Source organism: Rhinolophus sinicus, linkage group LG13 (assembly GCF_036562045.2).
Source record: "Rhinolophus sinicus isolate RSC01 linkage group LG13, ASM3656204v1, whole genome shotgun sequence".
Classification (NCBI taxonomy): Eukaryota; Metazoa; Chordata; class Mammalia; order Chiroptera; family Rhinolophidae; genus Rhinolophus; species Rhinolophus sinicus.
In genome coordinates, this window is record NC_133762.1 from 12576039 (window position 1) to 12594042 (window position 18004).

An 18004-nucleotide genomic window follows, 5' to 3' on the forward strand; every position below is an offset into this window, starting at 1 on the left:
GCAGGCGCTGTTAGATGCTCGCGGAGGCTGTCTGTCCATGAGTCTGGGGCCCAGGGCTCAGGGCTGAGTGTCTGCTCCTGCTCTGGGCTGTGGCTTCCTCCCCAGGTGGGTTGGGATGGACCAGCGCTTTCTACTGAGGTCCTGCAGGGGACCCTCAGGGGCCAGGACAGCCCAAGGTGGGGGATTTTGTGCCTCAGCCCACACTGAAGAAAAGTTTGCCAACCACAGAACTGTCTGAGCTCCAAGGTCCCCCGTCCAGCACACACACACACGCTTATGGCCCTGGGTCTCCTGGGTCCTGGGAGGCTCCTGCTCCCGGACTCTCCAGTGAGTCTAGGGGAGGCCTCGGTGGTGCCCCCTGGTGGCTGGCTGGGGCCTGACATCCTCCTCCCTCCTCCAGCGTGACTGTCAAAACTACATAAAGATCCTCCTGCCACTCAACAGCAGCCACCTGTTCACCTGCGGCACTGGGGCCTTCAGCCCCCTGTGCACCTACATCGTGAGTGTCCCTCCTCCCCCGGCTGGCCCGTGGCTGGCCTGGAACGCCCTCTTTCTGCCCCAGGGAGCTGTTCTCTAGCCCCAGCCCTGAAAGAGGGGCGTGTGTAATCATCCAGGCCTTAAGATCCTGGCCAGCCCACGCTGACGCGATGTGGGTTCCTGACAGCCCGCCCTGTACACCCCTCCTCCAATTCCTCCCACTTCTGCGTTTCTACCTTATGCACACCTTAGCAGAAGGAGGCGTTTTGAGGCTGTGGATTGGAGCCCCGGCCTGGAGCCAGACATACCTGGCTTTGGGTTATACTGTTCCCCCTTCCTGGCTCACGTCTTTCTAAGCCTTGTCTCTCCTCTCCCAACGGTGTTACTAGTGCCCACTGCAGAGGTCACATTGCTGGCACTGTCCTGGGTGATGGGGTGGGGAGGACGGGCTGTGACCTCTTCCCGCATCCCCCTAGAGTTGCCTTCTCTATCTAATAGCAGCCCCCTCCTTTCCCTGGCGTGCCCCTCAGCCCATCTGTCTGCTCCCCTGCAGAACGTGCAGAACTTCACGTTGGCACAGGACGAGGCGGGGAATGTCCTTCTGGAAGATGGCAAAGGCCGTTGTCCCTTTGACCCCAATTTTAAGTCCACGGCTCTCGTGGTTGGTGAGTGTTGGGGGCAGGGTGGGTTCATGCGGCTCCCAGGGCAGGGGGCAGGTGGGCCTCAGGCCTGAGCTGGTGGGACTGTGCCCTTTGGGTTCCCAGTGCAAAGTGACCCTGGGCTGCCCTTGGCTTTGGCTTCTCCTACTTCTCACTCCCTCCTCTGTGTACCCCGAGCGAGGTGGGAAGAGCTGGGGTCACTCCAGGCCCTGAGCAGGGAGAGGGGGCCGTGCCAAGGGGCCGTTCCCATGGGAATGTTCTCTTGGCAGATGGCGAGCTGTACACTGGAACAGTCAGCAACTTCCAGGGGAATGACCCGGCCATCTCCCGGAGCCAAAGCCTCCGTCCCACCAAGACTGAGAGCTCCCTCAACTGGCTGCAAGGTGAAGTCCCCCCGCCCCCCTCCCCCCAGGGGGCAGGCCCGGGAGCCCCGGGGAGGGGGTGCTCCCCCCAGCAGGGCCTGAGAACAGAGTTTCGCCTGTCTGGGCCTCCTGGGCTGACTCTGGGCTCCCCACCGGCCCCCACAGACCCCGCGTTTGTGGCCTCGGCCTACATTCCCGAGAGCCTGGGCAGCTTAGACGGGGACGACGACAAGATCTACTTCTTCTTCAGCGAGACTGGCCAGGAGTTTGAGTTCTTTGAGAACACCATCGTGTCCCGCATTGCCCGCATCTGCAAGGTGAGCACAGAAGGTTCCGGAAAGCAATATGGGTGCAGGTTCCGGAAATGCCAGGAAACTCCGCTTCTGTGACCTTGTCTCCGCGTGTGACCTCAAGCAGGTCCCTTCCCCTCTCAGTTACAGCTTCCTGGTCTGTTGAATGGCCAAGCCGACATTAGCGTTTGCACATGGATTAAATTAATCCATGGGAGATCAAATATATGGTGATGGAAGGTGAACTGACTCTGGGTGGTGAACACACAATGGGATTTATAGATGATGGAATACAGAATTGTACACCTGAAATCTATGTAATTTTACTAACAATTGTCACCCCAATAAATTAAAAAAAAAAAAAGATTAAAAAAATAAAATAAAATAAAATTAATCCATGGGCAGCTTTCAGGCCTGTGGCAGGCAACAACTAAATGTTGCCTATGGGTGTTACAGTCCCACCACAAGAGGTGACCACTGTTAACATTCTAAAAGCTTCTTTGCTAATCTTTTCTTTACATATATGTAAATACATGTACATCTATATTTATATTATTAAAAAACTACTACCCAGCAAAAGTTGTGCTGCCAAGCAGTTTTTAGCAGGAAGTCATGACCTCTTCCCATAGTTGGAGACAGACTCCCCTTTGTCCTTTAGTGTGGGATTCCTCAGTAAGGAAATCACTCTCATTTACTTGGCCTGGGGATGGGACCTAAACGTGGCCTCCCAGCCTTCTTGATTTTCAGTGGAACTCGGGCCTGGCTTGGCTGGCTGCCCTCCCTGGTGTGTGTCCCAGCTACGGCTGGGAAGGGGACTGGAAGGAGCACGAAGCCCCCCAGCTAAGTGCCTGAGCCCAGCCTCTGTGTCCCTCCTCCAGGGTGACAAGGGCGGCGAGCGGATCCTGCAGCAGCGCTGGACGTCCTTCCTGAAAGCCCAGCTGCTGTGCTCACGGCCTGACGACGGCTTCCCATTCAACGTACTGCAGGACGTCTTCACGCTGAGCCCCAGCCCCCAGGACTGGCGTGACACCCTCTTCTATGGGGTCTTCACATCCCAGTGGTACGGCTCCTGGGACCTAGCTGGGGGTCGGGCCCTGAGGGGTGGCAGGGATTGGGGCCCAGAAGCTGGCCTTTGGGTCCAGCGGGCCTCGTCTTGAGCGCCGGGGCTCCTGGATGAATCCAGCCATTTCTTTTATAGGCACGGGGGGACCACCGAGGGTTCTGCCATCTGTGTCTTCACCATGAAGGATGTACAGAGGGCTTTCAATGGCCTCTACAAGGAGGTGAACCGTGAGACGCAGCAGTGGTACACTGTGACCTACCCGGTACCCCTGCCCCGGCCCGGCTCGGTGAGGACTGCTCCCTGCACCGGGGGGGATGCCGGGAAGATGGGGCCCCACCCCAGGTGGGATCACTTGGCTCCTCCAAGTCTGTTTTCTCATCTTGAAAGTGGGAACAAAAGCCCAGGCCTGCTTGTCCTACTGGGTTAGATGTGACCGTGAATGTTGGGACGCCTACAGACCTGTCTCAGAGTGGGCAGATGTATCCCCATCAGGGTTATCACTGTGTGCCTGTGTAATCGTCTGTCTACGCGTGCCTCCCCCTCTGCCTGAGCTGCTTATGGAGCTATTGAGTGATAAATAGCCAGGCCATGGGGGAAACAGCCCTTTCTTCTTTCCTTCCAGCCTAGTGGGCTCCTCCCAAAGCAGGCTTGAGACAGGATATGGGTACCAGCAGTTTATATGGGAGGCGATCCCAGGAGGCCGCATGAGGAAATAAGAAAGTGAGAAGGAAGGAGCAAATCCAAGAAGGGGTGTGTCCATGAGTCCTTTCTGCTGTGGGCATCTGGGGCTCAGGTCCCTGGGGCCCTGAGAGGCTGTGTGGAGCACATCTCTGCATTGTCCCATTAGAGTGTTTGTCACCAACCCCTGTGCCTCATCAGCTGAGGGTCACTCTGGGATAGTAAGTCTCAGGGCTCTTACAGAGAACACCCTCAGGCCGGAGATCAGGACGCCCCGGCAGTATGGGAATAAACCGCAGGCAATGCTGGTCAGCGGAAGGGTGCTAAAGGAGCAGGCAGTTGGTGCTGTCGCTCAGGGCCTGGAGGAGGGCAGGGAAGAGGCACAGCCGGGCAACCTGCCCGCTGGGACCCCCCACACCCTGAGCTTTGCCCTGTGGCTTCCAGATGCGCACCTTGGCTCTGCAGACCTGTAGGTGATGTGCCAGGGCTTCTGAGGGTGGGGCAGCACCCCTGCCATCTCCTGGGGAGGCTCCATCCCGCCCGGAATGTTGCTGTCCTCACGCTACCACCTCTTCCTTCAGTGCATCACCGACAGTGCCCGAGAGCGGAAGATCAGCTCCTCCCTGCAGCTCCCGGACCGTGTGCTGAACTTCCTCAAGGACCACTTCCTGATGGACGGCCAGGTCCGAAGCCGCCTGCTGCTGCTGCAGCCACAGGCCCGCTACCAGCGGGTGACCGTGCACCGCGTCTCTGGCCTGTACCGCACCTACGACGTCCTCTTCCTGGGCACTGGTGAGTGGCTGCAGCAGGCCAGGCTCCCTGTCCCGGGGATGTGGGGACGTGGGGACGTGGGCAGCGGGCTCCACCCAGGGCCTGAGTGCTGCGCTCGCTCCAGGTGACGGCCGGCTGCACAAGGCGGTGGGCGTGGGCCCCAGGATGCACATCATCGAGGAGCTGCAGCTTTTCCCCCCGGGACAGCCCGTGCAGAACCTGCTCCTGGACCCCGACAGGGTGAGAGCAGGCGGCAGGGGCCAGACCGCGCTTGGGTGACTTCTGATCCACAAGCCTTCCCCACCCAGCTGTTCCTCCCTTGCCCCAGGGGGATGGAAAGATCCAGGCCCATGGCCTGAGCTATCAGAAAACGGGGTTCCCAGATGCATGAGAGGAGGCCCTTGAGGGGTGTCTCTGGTGGGCCTGTGAGCCAGGTGTGGCTGTGGGTGGTGGCCCTGGCTGCCGTGCCTGCCTCTCATCCCCGTGTCTGTCCAGGGTCTGCTGTATGCGGCCTCCTACTTGGGTGTCGTCCAGGTACCCGTGGCCAACTGCAGCCTGTACCAGAGCTGCGGGGACTGCCTCCTCGCCCGGGACCCCTACTGCGCTTGGAGCGGCTCCAGCTGCAGACGCAGCAGCCTGTACGACCCGGAGACAGCCTCCAGGTGAGAGCTGCCACCCCCTTCCCGCTCCCTCGTCCAGCACTGTGCACTGGGCCTCAGCACACCTTTCCCGGGCCCTGTGCAGTCGCTACGCAGCTTCATTTGCGTCCCTTGTCCACATCACGCTGAATTAGCTCCCCTTCTGCCTCTCAAAAGTGTGGTGGTTCAGACAGTACATTGTTTGCCTTACCCACCTATAAAGCGGGGACATGATTTGGAAAAGTATGAAATTTCACAGCCTTGCAGGAGAATGCAGATTCGCCTGTGAGTGTGTTTAAGTAACAAAAAATAGGAGCTACACAACCGTCCATGAACAAACCCATTACAAATGGTTTTCAGAATACCTTGTTCGGGTTGTAAAATGTTCATATAGAAAACTTAGAAGCTAGAGATAAGCCCAATCGGAATATGACTACCCCTAACCCCCCCACCTAGAGAGAATCACAGTGAGGATTTGATATACGGTCTCCCAGATTTTTCTACACATGTAAAATAAACAAAAATACATATGTTTTAAATTAAAATGGGGTCTGCCCCACTGGTAGTACCCTCGCTTCACACAGAGGGATGCCTGGTGCCAGGTTTGTATTTCACAAAACCGTGTCTGCGTACACGTCTGTGCACCTGGAGGGACACAGCAAGAATGCGCCCTGGATACTCGTGATTCTTCGGGATGGTAGATTGAGGGTGATTTTTGCACAACCCTTGTGCTTGGTTGAGTATTTCAGGTTTTCTGGGTGCATCAAGAGTTACTTTTCTTCTTTATTATATTTTATTAAAATCAGTGCATGTGCATTGCTTTAAAAGAGACAGCTATATACATAGAGATCCAGCTGTCCTTCCAAACATTTTCTAAAGGCCCGTATTGCTTTTGTAATTCAGAGAAGTGTTGTAGTAACTTTTATTTGAAATAAATAGTGTGGAGACAGAGCTGCTGGCTCAGCACCGACGGGGGTGGCTGCGTGACGACCTGTGCTGCATCTAGGGTGGGGGGTGCAGGCACATGGGCGTACCTGGCCTATCCCAGACTCTCTTTGCTCCTCAGGTCATGGATCCAGGACATTGAGGGGACTCACGCCAAGGACCTCTGCAGCACTTTCTCGGAAAAGGGCCGGGTTGCTGTACCAACAGGTAAGGTGCCCCTCGAAGGGTGGAGGGAGGCAGGGGCCACGTGACTTCAAAGGCTCCTGAATGCAGACCCTGGTGGGTGTAAAGGCCCTTCCTCCCATCCTCATCCCTCCAGCCTGCAAACAGGGCCCTGGGAAGTGAGAGTCAGTCCTCAGACGTGCCCCGGTGGTGTGCTGAGCACAGCCCAGAGGGAGGTGGGTGAGCTGGGGCCGCTAGGGCTGCCAGGCCCCCTGTACCCATGTCTGTGCCTCCCCTGCCTGCAGGCGAGAAGCGGTGTGAGCAGGTCCAGTTCCAGCCCAACACGGTGAACACCCTGGCCTGCCCCCTCCTCTCCAACCTGGCGACGCGGCTCTGGCTGCACAATGGGGCACCTGTCAATGCCTCGGCCTCCTGCCGGGTGCTGCCCACGGGGGACCTACTGCTGGTGGGCAGCCAGCAGGAGCTGGGGGTGTTCCAGTGCTGGTCACTAGAGGAGGACTTCCGGCAGCTAGTGGCCAGCTACTGCCCAAAGGTGGAGGACACGGTGGCAGACCGGAGGGGCAAAGGGCCCGTGGTCATCAACACGTCGCGGGTGAGCGCACCAGCCCACGGCAAGGCCAGCTGGGGTGCAGACAAGTCCTACTGGACGGAGTTCCTGGTCATGTGCATGCTGTTCGTGCTCGCCATGCTGCTTCTCATCTTGTTCCTCCTCTACCGCCATCGGGGCGGCATGAAAGACTTCCTGAAGCAGGGGGAGTGTGCCAGCGTGCACCCCAAGACCCGCCCTGTGGCACTGCCACCGGAGACCCGGCCGCTCAATGGCGTCGGCCCCCCTAGCACCCCACTCGATCACCGAGGCTACCAGACCCTGTCGGATAGCCCTCCAGGGCCCCGAGTCTTCACTGAATCAGAGAAGAGGCCACTCAGTATCCACGACAGCTTCGTGGAGGTGTCCCCCGTATGCCCCCGGCCCCGGGTCCGCCTAGGCTCTGAGATTCGGGACTCGGTTGTGTGACAACAGACTTCTAGAGGAAGTCACCCTGGCTTCATGGGCCGTGAATACTCAGAGGGGGTCAGCTGGACCTCTGCTCCTCGTGACACCCCATGTGGTACCCAGCCCTTGGGAGTCATGGAGCCAGCTGGCCGGAAGCTCTTCAGACCAGGAAGCCACGGCCCCGGAGGTCCCGGCTGAGGATGGCGCCTGCCTTGGTGGGCAGCACAGTGCTTCTTACATAAACTGAGCCTTTGTTTAGAAGACCATTGAAAATGTGAAATGAGAGTGAGAAGTGAAACAACAGAATGCTGCATACACAACAGTTCCAGTTCCCAGCCCCCAGCCTCAGGGAGGCTTCGGGGAAACAGATAGCAGCCTGGCCCCAGTGCCTAGATTTACCTCGCCCATGGGAATTAAAAGCATTGTCACCCCCCAAAAAAACAAAAACAGTTGGACTCATCCAAAGTGGTGGTTTGAGACAGAGTTGGGAATCCCTCACCAGCTGGCCTCTTGCAACCTCTGCCCCTTTCACTGCAGAGCCAGGGTCCAGCTCAGGCTCCGTGGGTCCTGCCTGGCCAGCTGGCCAAGATGTTACGGCCATCATCCTGTCACCTCAGGGACCAGAGAGCTATGCTGGCACTGCAGCCCACACAAGGCCCTGGGCTCGAGCCACCTCTGGACCTTCCAGCCTGTATCAGGTTGTAACCACGTGAAAGAGCAGGCAGTGTGCACCCTGAGAGTTTATGAGGAAGTACACCTTGGCCTTGCCATTCCAGGAAGAGGCCGCTGCCTGCTGTCCGGTCTCCAGCCCGAGAACCACGTGTCCCTATCCGCGTGTCACCCCTAGCCTTGTCTCCGAGCCCAGGCCCTTCACCCCGACTCTTTGCCTGTCCCCGCTCTAAAGGATGCTCACACTGACCAGCACAAGGCGTGAATTTATGTGGATTTTATATTTTTTTAAATGAGGTGCACTTTACAGTTTTTTTTGTAATAAAATCTCAAGAACTGAAAATGAACCGTGGCCCTTCCTCTTAAAGGACTGTTTCTTTTTGAGATTGGGGGTCTGAGCCTCCTCTTTCCAGAGGCCAGTGGGCAGAGCCAGCCTTGCCGGGCCGACTGCATCTCCCCACGGAGTGTGGTTCTTCAGGGGGGGGCAGTTGAACACACTGATGGGGTGGGGGCAGTGGACTTGCTCAACCGTCTGTTCAGGGGTAGGGGCACAGAGAACAGGGGTTTTTTGTTTGTTTAGCTCTAAAAGTTGGTTTAAAGATGATCGTACAGTAAGTGATTTTTTCTTTTGGTGTACAGTTCTATACATTAACACATGTAGAAATTCATGTAACCCCCAGCAGTCAGGATCCGGGACAGTTCCATCCCTCATGCTACCCTTTCATGTTCACTGCCTCGGGGCGGGGCGGGGGGGGTCCGTGTGCCTCCCTGCTGGTCCCTTCTTTAGACGTCACGTATTCCCCGTGTGACCCGTCTCCTGAAGCCCATACCAGTGTCTCTAGGGTCACACACAGGGTCAAAACTGCTAAAGCTTTATTACTGATGAGTAGAAACAGAAACAGAGCAAATGACAATGGCAGTGAGAAGGGGAGACGCCCTGACATGGAGAGCCCTCCCCCACCCAGGACAAACTGTGCACTGCCAGCTCGACTGGGCCAGCCTGGCGGCTCTGGCACACGGGCGTAACCTTGGCCACAGCTCAGCAGTGGAAAGGTTCTTTGAAAAGGTTCTGGGACACACGCGGTGGCTCCCGTCACAGGACAATCTTGAAGGAGCTAAAGAAAAGAAGAGTGGGTTGGATTTTCTGCTGGAAGAGAAGTGTTAGGAGTAACGCAACCCTTCCCACCTCTCCCCTTTGGAATGCGCTGTGTCCCACATCTGTCAGTTCCCTTTGGAAGAAGAGCTACCCTGAGACAGTTAGAGGAAACGGGGGGCTCTTCCCGGGCACCACCCATGACCACGTGGCACCACTGTTATACCTGGCGAAGTCCGGTGAACGGGAGATGACGTGCTGGAACTCGGAGAGGTTGATGGTCCCGTCCCTGTCAATGTCGGACTCTTCCAGGATCTGGGAAAGAGACAACATCAGGCCAAAGCCGCAGCCCTTCCCTCGGCTCCCGGGACCCCCCTCCGCTGGGCCCAGATGCTCACGTTGTCGATGAGCTGCTTCATCTCGGAAGTACTGAGCCGTGTGTCCTCGCCCTCTCCTGTGAGGCAGTTCACGAGCCGGCTCAGGTCTTCTCTGTTCAAGGTTCCGTCGTCATCGAAATCTAGACAGCAGACACAGAAGCCCGAGAGGCTGTGGTGGGGATGAGCTCCAAGGCTGACGCCCCGCTCCCAGCAGTACCCCTGGGAAGACCACGGGGAAGGGCCTGCGTGCCACCAGGCTCCTCCCGGGCCGCACCGAAGATGCGGAAGGCATAGTGGGACTTGATGTCTGGCGTCGCTGAGTCACTGAACACGCTGAGGAGATCCAGGAAGTCCTCGAAGCTGAGGCTATCTCTGTTTGGGGAGGTGGAGAAGACCCTGCAGATTCGCTCCTTGAAGGGGTTGGCCTAGGAAGAGAGCTTCTGTGAATGCCGCAGGACGCAGCCCAATCACACACTCAAACCTTACTGGGAATTAGAGGGAGGAGGCTCGTGGGGGACAATGACCAGCACTCTGGGGCCAGCATGGGGGGCAGGACCAGTGACCCAGCTGGGGACGGGCAGGGGCAGCTTCTGGGAGTCAGAGGTTAACCCACAGGTCTGCCTGAGGGCAAAGAAGGAAGAGGGAGGCAGCCTAAGCAAAGAGAATAAGATAGGCTGGTTATTTATAACACACAGAGTTAACTGAACGCTTATTGTGTTATAGGCGCTGGGCAGAGAAATTTTCTTAGCAGCCCTATTGAGAAGCAATAGCCTCTGGAACAGGGTTTCTCAAACTTGAATAAGGTAACTCAATTCCCCTTTGATGCTTCAAGACAGGTCCTAGAAGCACCATTTGAAAAACACCATTCTAGATGGTTCCAGTGGGTGATTAGGTAAAGCCCTTGCCCCCAGGAAAGTAGGGCTAAAGAGAGAAAAGACCAGAAAGAGAACCAGTGACCGCAGGACGTCAAGAGGAGTAGCAGAGGGCGGGGGGCTGGCACCTTGAGCTCTGGGAGGCTGAGGATCTGCTCGAGGGACACTCGTGCCTGCAGTGAGTCCTCCGTCCTCCGGTACTCCTGCGGAAGCAGCTCACAGAACCGCCTGTGGGCTCTGGCAGAAGGAGGGACACGCGTTGGTGCACCTTCCTGTGTGTATTACATCCCTGCTCCTTGCCAGTGCCGCCCATTGCACACCAGGTGAGGAGCTAGGCCAGGTACAGAGAACTTCTGAGTCGGCGGCCTTGATAAGCCAGGAGAGATGTCACAAGATGGGACAGGCTGGGAATCCAGTCTTGCAATGAGTATTTCCTGGGGGCCTACTGTGTGCTGGGCACTGATTCTAGAGCTCCCTGAGAGACGGAGGTTGGGGAAGGAGCCAGAAGAACAGGGAGAAACGGGCAGAAAGCCAGGGGTCTGCTGTTCAAAGCCTCCCTCTTTAGGAGCCACACGGATCTATCTCCTCCGCAGCCCCACCTCCTTCCCACTGGGATTACTTTAGCCCAGGGAAGCTCTGGCCACATAAAGCTGGTACACGGCTAGGAAGGGGGTTCCAGCCCCAGTTCAAAGCCTCTTTCTCAGAGTCTCAGGCAACTTACCAGCCTTCTCGGGACCTGTTTCACTGCCTCTGTACCTCCCTCGGGAGGATTAAATTAGGTAATGTAGGGGTAATTTAGCACCGTTCCTGGCGCAGAGTAAGTGCTCAGTAAGCGTTAACGGTTATGTATTCAGCCCAAGCTGGGAGAAGGAGCCAGGCTCCCCACGGCTTCTCCGGCTTTGCCGGTAGGCAGTCAGCCGAGAGCCACGGCAGCCCCCGCCGGACTGGGGCAGGAAGTTCGGGTCTGCAGAGGTCAGTGGGGCACAGAGAGAAAGCACCCCAACTCCGGCTGGAGGTTGCACCGGTGGGGCCCCCGTGCGGCGGGGAGGGCGTGCCCGCAGCCCTGCGCAGCCGAGGGCTCCGGGCGTTGGACTCCAGTTCCGGCAGGCCCCTCCCTCTGCCCGGGCCTCAGTTTGCCCATCTGTAAGGCAGCCCCCCGAAAGCCATCTCTAGAGGATCCCGGAGAGGAGTTTCCTGACGGCACTTACAGGAGGATCTCCTGCTTGGTCAGGAACGTCAAGTCCTGGAAGGCAGAGCAAGACGCGGTCAGCGGACCGCCCGGAGGCCGCGCCCGCCCGCCCAGACTCCGCTCCCGAGCTCAGGCCAGCGCGCAGGCTCCCCGGGGCCCAGAGTCCCGCGCACCTGGTACTCGGCCAGTAGCTCCTTGGACAGGCGGCTGCCCGAGCCCCCCATCGCCAAGCCGCGCGCACAGCTCCGCCAACTCGTCTCGGGACGCCGGCAACTTTCTCACTTCCGCCCCGCCCTCGGGCCGCGTCCCCGCCCCGTCCCCGCGGCAACCGCCCCTGGGGCCAGCGTCCCCCGGCCCGCCCCCTCTTTAAAGCGCCCAGGAGATCCCAGCCCGGTTCCGCCGCCGGCTCCCAGCTCCGGGCGGTCCCCGGCAATTTGGAGGCGGGCCCCAGGGCGGGGTCGGACGCTCCGGGGCGGGGCCCAGGCTGCATGGCCCCGCCTCCGGGGATGGGAGGGGCGGGGCACGTCTCGTGCGTGCGTGCAGGCTGCGCATGCGTTGAGAGCACCACGACCTCGCAATGGCCGCGGTAGAACCTTGAGCCAAGTCGCTCGGTGCAGCCTCCTCACCAGCAGCAGGTGGTCGCGACGGCGACCTTGGGCGAGGTCCGGTAAGAGGCAGCAGGGAAGTCTCTGGAGCCACGTTAACTGAAAAACTCGCTGAGTGGCCAGAGGCCCTCGACTACCCCTCTGCTCAGGGACTGCTTTTCCATGCAGACGTTACCACCCGGCATCCGCCTCCCGTGTTGCAGCGCTCTTGCCACCGCTCCAGAAATAACCATAACTTTGCTGCCTACTGAGGCTGTTTACTGAGGACCCACCTAATGTCAGGATGTGTGCATAGTTACTTCGATTCTTACAACAGCCCTGCAAGGTAGGGTACCATTTCAAAATGTGGAAGTACAGAGGTCCCGAGAGATTGAGAGACTTGTGTAGGCAGGCTCTGGCATTTAGAAAGCCGTCGCTCCCTTCTCAGTCTCTCTTCAAAGTTCTCCACTGTTGTACTCTTCACTCCCACCCATATGCTTTCCTCTGTGAGCCCCACTGTTGTAGGAATATTCCATCCTGCACCCAGACTGTGCTGACCTGTTAGCTCTTGCCCCTGAAAACCCCTAGGACAATGCTTGGCACAGAGTAGGCCCTCAGTAAGTAAGTATCAGATGCATGAATAATAGTGCAGGTTCCTACACTGTCCCAAAAGGGGCGGAGTCCAAGCTGCTGAGAGGAGGAGGTTGAGGTGAGAAGAATTCTTTTGTTTTCAGTTTTATTGAGGTATACATGGCAGATAAAATCGAGGGATTAATTCTTGATTCTTCCAATTAATTCTACTTGCAGATCTTTGTAAAATCTAAATCTGAGCATGTCAGTCTTAGTTTAAAACCAGTTAGTGGTTTAAAACCCAAATCCCAGCCCTCTGTAGTCTGACTTGAGCCCCTCTGCTGTCTCCTCAGACTCTGTGTTTCAGCCACTATGGGCTTTCAGTTCCTCTTCCATCTTATCCTCAGGGAAACTTTTCCTGATTCCCTAGACTAGATTAGGAATCTCTTGCCCCCTCAGAGTATCAGGGTCCTCTGATCGTCCTTGACAGTGTGTATTATGTTTGCAGTTTTTGTTTATTTGGGTGATGATTGGGTTAATATCTGTTTCCACCACTAGACTGATGTGCTTTGAGAATCGTGATCTCCAGGACCTGATATGTGGCTGTTGTTGAGGAAATGTTTGCTGAGTGACCAGTTTTCCCAGCACTCAACAGTACGGCGATCATCGGAGAGCGACTCTGGTAAGACTCACTATGTCACCGTGTGAGCCCCACCATTGTGGAAATATTCCATTCCAAGAAGCAGAGGTTGCAGAGTAATGGGAACACCACAGCCAGTCAAAGTGACTGCAGTGGAGTTCTGTCCCAACCTGACGGTTTTGACAGTAGGCTTTTTTTGCCCAAGAAAGGGTTGGTCTTTCTTTAGTTAGTAAAAGGGTAGGTGAAAAGCAAGAAGCTGTCACTGTGTCTCCTGTAGACTGAGGAGAGGGAGTGCCAGCCAGCCAAGGAAAATCCCTGGACTTAGTGGTGAGTCTGTATCTCTTCACAGTGAGGGTGTGGGAGTTGACCTTGAGCCATGGTGACCAGCTGTGATCTAGATTCTCCCAGCCACCTCGCTTGGCTCTGAACCCGAGTTCATTGAACAACCTTCTGGTTATAGTTTTGCTTCCTGGTAGATTTTTGTACAGTGGAGGGACTATACTGTCCAGCCAATAAGAACATTTTGTGCTACTCAGCATGTTTCTCGTTAGGCATTCTGAGTCATCGATCCAATCCTAGCATATTGTCCTTCCTGCACCTGGTCAACTCTTGATACAGTGATAACACTGAGTTGCTGATATACTTTTAAAAACAGCTTCTAGTGCTGCTTTGTTGTAAAATTAATTTTGTTTCTTAGTTAGGTTTTCTCCAAAGGTTTGTTCATTTATCATATTTTTGTTAAAGTACCAACTTTTGGGTTTGTGAATTCCCCTTTTTTTGTTTGTTTGTTTTCCGGGACATTTTTTCCTCCTGCTTGTAACATTAGTTCCTTCTTCCTGGTTGCCTTAGGACATCAGATAAGATGGTCACACAGATTTCCCGAAGCAGTGACATTTTATCTGAGATCTTAAGGAGCCAGCCATGTGAAGAAAATCTAGGGAAAGGGTATTTTTGACAGAAAGAACTGAAAGTGCCGAGGCCCTGAGCAGGAAGAAGCTTAGTAAGAGTGAAGAGCAGAGTGGGCAAAGGGAAGTGTGTGGCATGAGATGAGGTGAGAGAGGGAGACACAGCCAAGCCTTGAGAGCTGAGAGGCTATGCTGAGGAAATGGACTTTATCCTAGAAGCTCAAGGTCACATCACTAGTGAGTGTTAGAGCTAGAATTCAAACACCTGTCAGCCGCCAAAACCTAATCTCTCACCCTTCTGCCAGGATGATACCCACCTCAGAGGCTTGTTGCCAGGGTCACCTGAATGGACTTGGAAAGTCTCCAGCCTTTGGCAGGCACAAGATAGACATGCAACTTGTGTTCCCTTTCTCCTGGTTTTCTTAGAAATGGCCCCATACTGTCACGTGGTCACTGCTGACTTGTCACTATAAAATATACCTTTTTATTCCTAAGTAATGCTTTTTGTCTCCTCGTTCACTTTAATATCAATACGCCCATACCCACTTTCTATTTCGATTGATTGTTATGTCTTTCCTCGTGTTTTTCACCTTTTGGTGTCATCTTGGTCCTGGGTCCTTGGTCTTAGCCTGTAACTTTCAGTGTTATTCCAAATTTGTATCTAGCCCTGATCTTATCCTTGACCTCCAGCTTTGACTATGTAACTGCTTACACCATTCCTCCTCTTGGAGGCCCAGGCTGCTTCTCAGACTCAGCCATCAAAATTGAACTCTTGATTTCTCCTTTCCTCTAGTCAGTCTGTTACCCCCCACCCCTCCACCCTAGCTTCTCTCTCGTTGTAAATGCCACTGCAGTGTACCTAGTGTCTGCAGCCGAGTCCCTCCCACTTCTTCCTCTTGCTACAGTCCCCATAGCCAGGATGTCAAGAGGCCCTGTTGGTTCAGCCTTGTATACCCAGAAGTTGAAATGGCTGCATCGTATAGTAATTCTCTTTTTACTTTTTTGAGAAACTGCCGTGCTGTTTTCCATCATTTTATGGAAATGCTAACATTTAGTGGCATCATTTTATGTTCCTGCCAACAGTACACAAGGGTTCCAATTTCTCCACATCCTCATCAACCCCATTATTTTCTGTTTTTTTTTCTCATAGTAGCCATCCTAATGGGTGAGAGGTGGTGTCTCATTGTGGTTTTGATTTGCGTGTCCTTAATGATTAGTGATGGTTAGTATCTTTTCACTTGCTTGTTGGCCGTTTGTGTATCTTCTTTGGAGAAATGTTTCAAACTCACTTTTACTAGAATAATTTAAGCCTTTCCATTTTATTGTCAAAATTACGCTTAGCTTGACTTAAATTTTTATTTTGGTAAGAAAACACAGAAGATTCACCCTCTTAACTGTGTGTAAGTGTACAGTGCAGTAGCGTTTAAGTATATGCACCTTGTTGTGCAGCCAGCAGATCTACAGCTGTTTTATTACAAAACTGAAACTCTGTACCCGTGAAACTCAGCTTAAATTTTCGTATGTCATTTGTATGTTTTTTTATGTTTCCTTTGTTTTATTTCTTTTTTTTGTTTGTTTTATTATCGTGAAGGTTCTGGACCAGCAGAGCAGAGGGAACCCAAGGCTGGACTGCAGCAACTCTACTGACGTAAGTCTCCTTCTGAAGTTCTATCTGCGCCAACAGCAGGCCTCTCTCCCCGACACCACTGGATCCACGGGACTCAGGGGCCCCAGTGGGAGATGAAGACAGGCACCAGTTTCCCCTTGAAGGATTGGCTGGGCATTTATGCACACACCGGGCCACCCTCACCCAAGTGGCTCTATGCACAGTCATTTGGAACCACTACCGAACAGTAGAAAAGCTATCCCCATCAAAGGAGGCGTGGTCAGCTTTGAAACGCTGGCCATTCTCATACACTGCAATACTGGTATAGTTTTCTGGAGAGCAGTGTGATGGAATATATATCTAAAGCCTGAGCCATGAGCCTACTCTGACCCAGTGGTCTACTGGGGTTTTACTTTAAAGGAAAATAAAAACGTATAAGCAAAGGTAGATACACAGGATATTCATTGCAACCTTGTGTATGATAATATGAAATTGGCAACAACCTGTATGTACAATTACAAATCAAGAGCCATCTGTATATGAAAATTAGGCCAAGTGTAAATTGTGATTTTTTTTTTTTCCTGGACGTTGAAATTAGGGTTGTATTTTATCTTTTTTTTTTTTTTCTCCATTAAGAAAATTGACTCGGGGGCGGCCGGTTGGCTCAGTTGGTTAGAGTGCGGTGCTCTTAACAAGGTTGCCGGTTTGATCCCCACATGGGCCACTGTGAGCTGTGCCCTCCACAACTAGATCGAAACAACTACTTGACTTGGAGCTGATGGCTCCTGGAAAAACACACAAATAAATAAAAGTTAAAAAAAGGAAAAAAAAAGAAAATTGACTCAGCGTATATAATTTTTTTTTCAATTCCAATATATATTTTTAACTCAGCAAAAATGTATGCTAATCTACACGTGGTAGAATTATGAGTGATTTCTGTGTTTTCAAAATGTTTACCAAAGGCATGTATTACTTTGGTAATCAAAACAAGTAGAGTTTATTTGAAAATTAAATCTGTGGAAAAGGGTTGGCGTCTTGTGTTTTTCACCCCTTATGATTGTTGCAGGTCAGCCCATGGCTGTTCCACATGGTTCAAATGAAACCTCCTATTTGCTACCTCCAAACAAAGAGGACTGGGAAAAGCAAGGCATTCCTGACTTTATCTATGGACAGAAGGACCTCATGCAGGAAGGGGTTCAGTGGCCGAGGAACGTACCCAGCTTCCTGGACACGCTGCCGCTGTCTCGCTTCGACACTGTACTCTGCTCTGCCTGGAGGCAGCGGATGGAGCTGGGGCTGTTCCGCTACTGCCTGGGGGAGCTACAGACCCAAACCCTCCCTGGTACTGTGGGTTTTGTGGCTCAGCTGAATGTGGAGCGAGGGGTGCAGAGGAGACCCCCCCAGAACATCAGGAGCGTGAGGCAGCCATTTGACCCTGAACAGTTTAACTTCAACAAAATCCGGCCAGGAGAAGTCCTCTTCCGTTTGCACCGGGAGCCCGGTCTCCCAGATGTTCTCCAGCAAGAGGACATCCTCGTGCTGATCAATGTCAGCCCCCTGGAGTGGGGCCATGTGCTGCTGGTGCCGGAGCCCGCCCGGGGGCTCCCCCAGCGCCTGCTGCCGGGGGCACTGCGGGCCGGGCTGGAGGCTGTGCTCCTCAGCTCACACCCGGGCTTTCGCATTGGCTTCAACAGCCTGGGTGGCTTGGCCTCAGTGAACCACCTCCACCTGCACGGCTACTACCTGGCCCACAGACTGCCCGTGGAGGGGGCACCAAGCGAGCCCCTGGACCCTGGGGGCCATTTGTACCTACTCCAGGCTGTCCCAGCTCCCGGCTTCCTCTTCTACACCAGCGGGCCTGGGCCTGACCTGGAAGCCTTGATAAGCAGGGTATGTCGGGCCACTAATTATCTCACTGACCACGAGATTGCACATAATTTGTTTGTGACCCGGGGGGCCCCACCTGGAAAGTCTTCACCTTCCTCAGCCCTCACGGGAATCCGGGTAATCCTCTGGGCCCGGAAGTCCAGTTTTGGGATAAAGGAAGGTGAGGCATTCAATGTTGCCCTCTGTGAGCTGGCCGGTCACCTCCCTGTCAAAACATCCCAGGACTTCAGCAGCCTGACAGAAGCAGCCGCTCTGGCCCTCATTCAAGACTGTCTGCTGCCCCACGATCAGGCGGCAGAGGTACGGTCAGCACTGGTGGCCTTGGTAGCCCAGGAGGAGCAGTAATCCTTCGGGAGCGTTTGTTTTCTAACTAACCCGAGTCCCTTTTGAGAGAGCTGTCTATGATGGGCATTTGCATGACTGCCTTCTCTCTTGTCTCTGGAGGGAGCAAGAACTGATAAAAGTGGTCTCTTTGAAGAGGAAAAACCTTGTAATAAATTGAATGAATGAGCCCTTGTGGATGTATCTGCTTCTTCTCACCTTTCTTCTTGG

General features: G+C 54.4%; 3 protein-coding genes across 19 annotated transcripts in view; 2 read left to right on the forward strand and 1 right to left on the reverse strand.

The window, feature by feature from the left end:
* The window catches only part of SEMA4B (semaphorin 4B), a 74280-nt gene extending 66199 nt beyond the window's left edge, over window positions 1-8081 (forward strand). For all 17 annotated transcript variants that reach the window (XM_074317705.1, XM_019718024.2, XM_074317707.1 and 14 more), the window contains 11 exons: window positions 401-499; window positions 1031-1142; window positions 1406-1519; window positions 1664-1815; window positions 2667-2848; window positions 2987-3137; window positions 4111-4321; window positions 4425-4540; window positions 4796-4962; window positions 6005-6090; window positions 6351-8081. In XM_074317705.1, coding sequence (XP_074173806.1) covers window positions 401-499; window positions 1031-1142; window positions 1406-1519; window positions 1664-1815; window positions 2667-2848; window positions 2987-3137; window positions 4111-4321; window positions 4425-4540; window positions 4796-4962; window positions 6005-6090; window positions 6351-7081 — 2121 coding nt within the window. In that variant the 3' untranslated portion in view covers window positions 7082-8081. The remainder of the gene's footprint in view (window positions 1-400; window positions 500-1030; window positions 1143-1405; window positions 1520-1663; window positions 1816-2666; window positions 2849-2986; window positions 3138-4110; window positions 4322-4424; window positions 4541-4795; window positions 4963-6004; window positions 6091-6350) is intronic.
* A 504-nt stretch (window positions 8082-8585) lies between these two features.
* On the reverse strand, window positions 8586-11671 carry CIB1 (calcium and integrin binding 1). Its single transcript, XM_019718049.2, has 7 exons — window positions 11434-11671; window positions 11280-11314; window positions 10200-10308; window positions 9474-9624; window positions 9221-9339; window positions 9049-9137; window positions 8586-8844 (listed from the first exon to the last, which is right to left on the reverse strand). Exons 1-7 carry the CDS (start codon window positions 11482-11484, stop codon window positions 8823-8825), a joined length of 576 nt encoding a protein of 191 aa, XP_019573608.2. The 5' UTR covers window positions 11485-11671; the 3' UTR covers window positions 8586-8822.
* Window positions 11672-11797: 126 nt separating this feature from the next.
* Window positions 11798-17964, forward strand: GDPGP1 (GDP-D-glucose phosphorylase 1). Its single transcript, XM_019718046.2, has 4 exons — window positions 11798-12190; window positions 12973-13096; window positions 15551-15607; window positions 16632-17964. The coding sequence occupies exon 4, from the start codon at window positions 16640-16642 to the stop codon at window positions 17795-17797; it is 1158 nt and encodes a 385-aa protein (XP_019573605.2). The 5' UTR covers window positions 11798-12190; window positions 12973-13096; window positions 15551-15607; window positions 16632-16639; the 3' UTR covers window positions 17798-17964.
* The last annotated feature ends 40 nt before the right edge of the window (window positions 17965-18004 follow it).

Excerpts from the sequence above, each read along its gene's own strand:
- CIB1 (XM_019718049.2), bottom strand. The coding sequence starts at position 11,484 with ATGGGGGGCTCGGGCAGCCGCCTGTCCAAGGAGCTACTGGCCGAGTAC. Across the intron at positions 11,315-11,433 it reads AGCTACTGGCCGAGTACCAG|GACTTGACGTTCCTGACCAA; the intron begins GTGCGCGGGACT and ends TCTGCCTTCCAG. Across the intron at positions 10,309-11,279 it reads ACCAAGCAGGAGATCCTCCT|AGCCCACAGGCGGTTCTGTG; the intron begins GTAAGTGCCGTC and ends TCCTTCTGCCAG.
- GDPGP1 (XM_019718046.2), top strand. The coding sequence starts at position 16,640 with ATGGCTGTTCCACATGGTTCAAATGAAACCTCCTATTTGCTACCTCCA.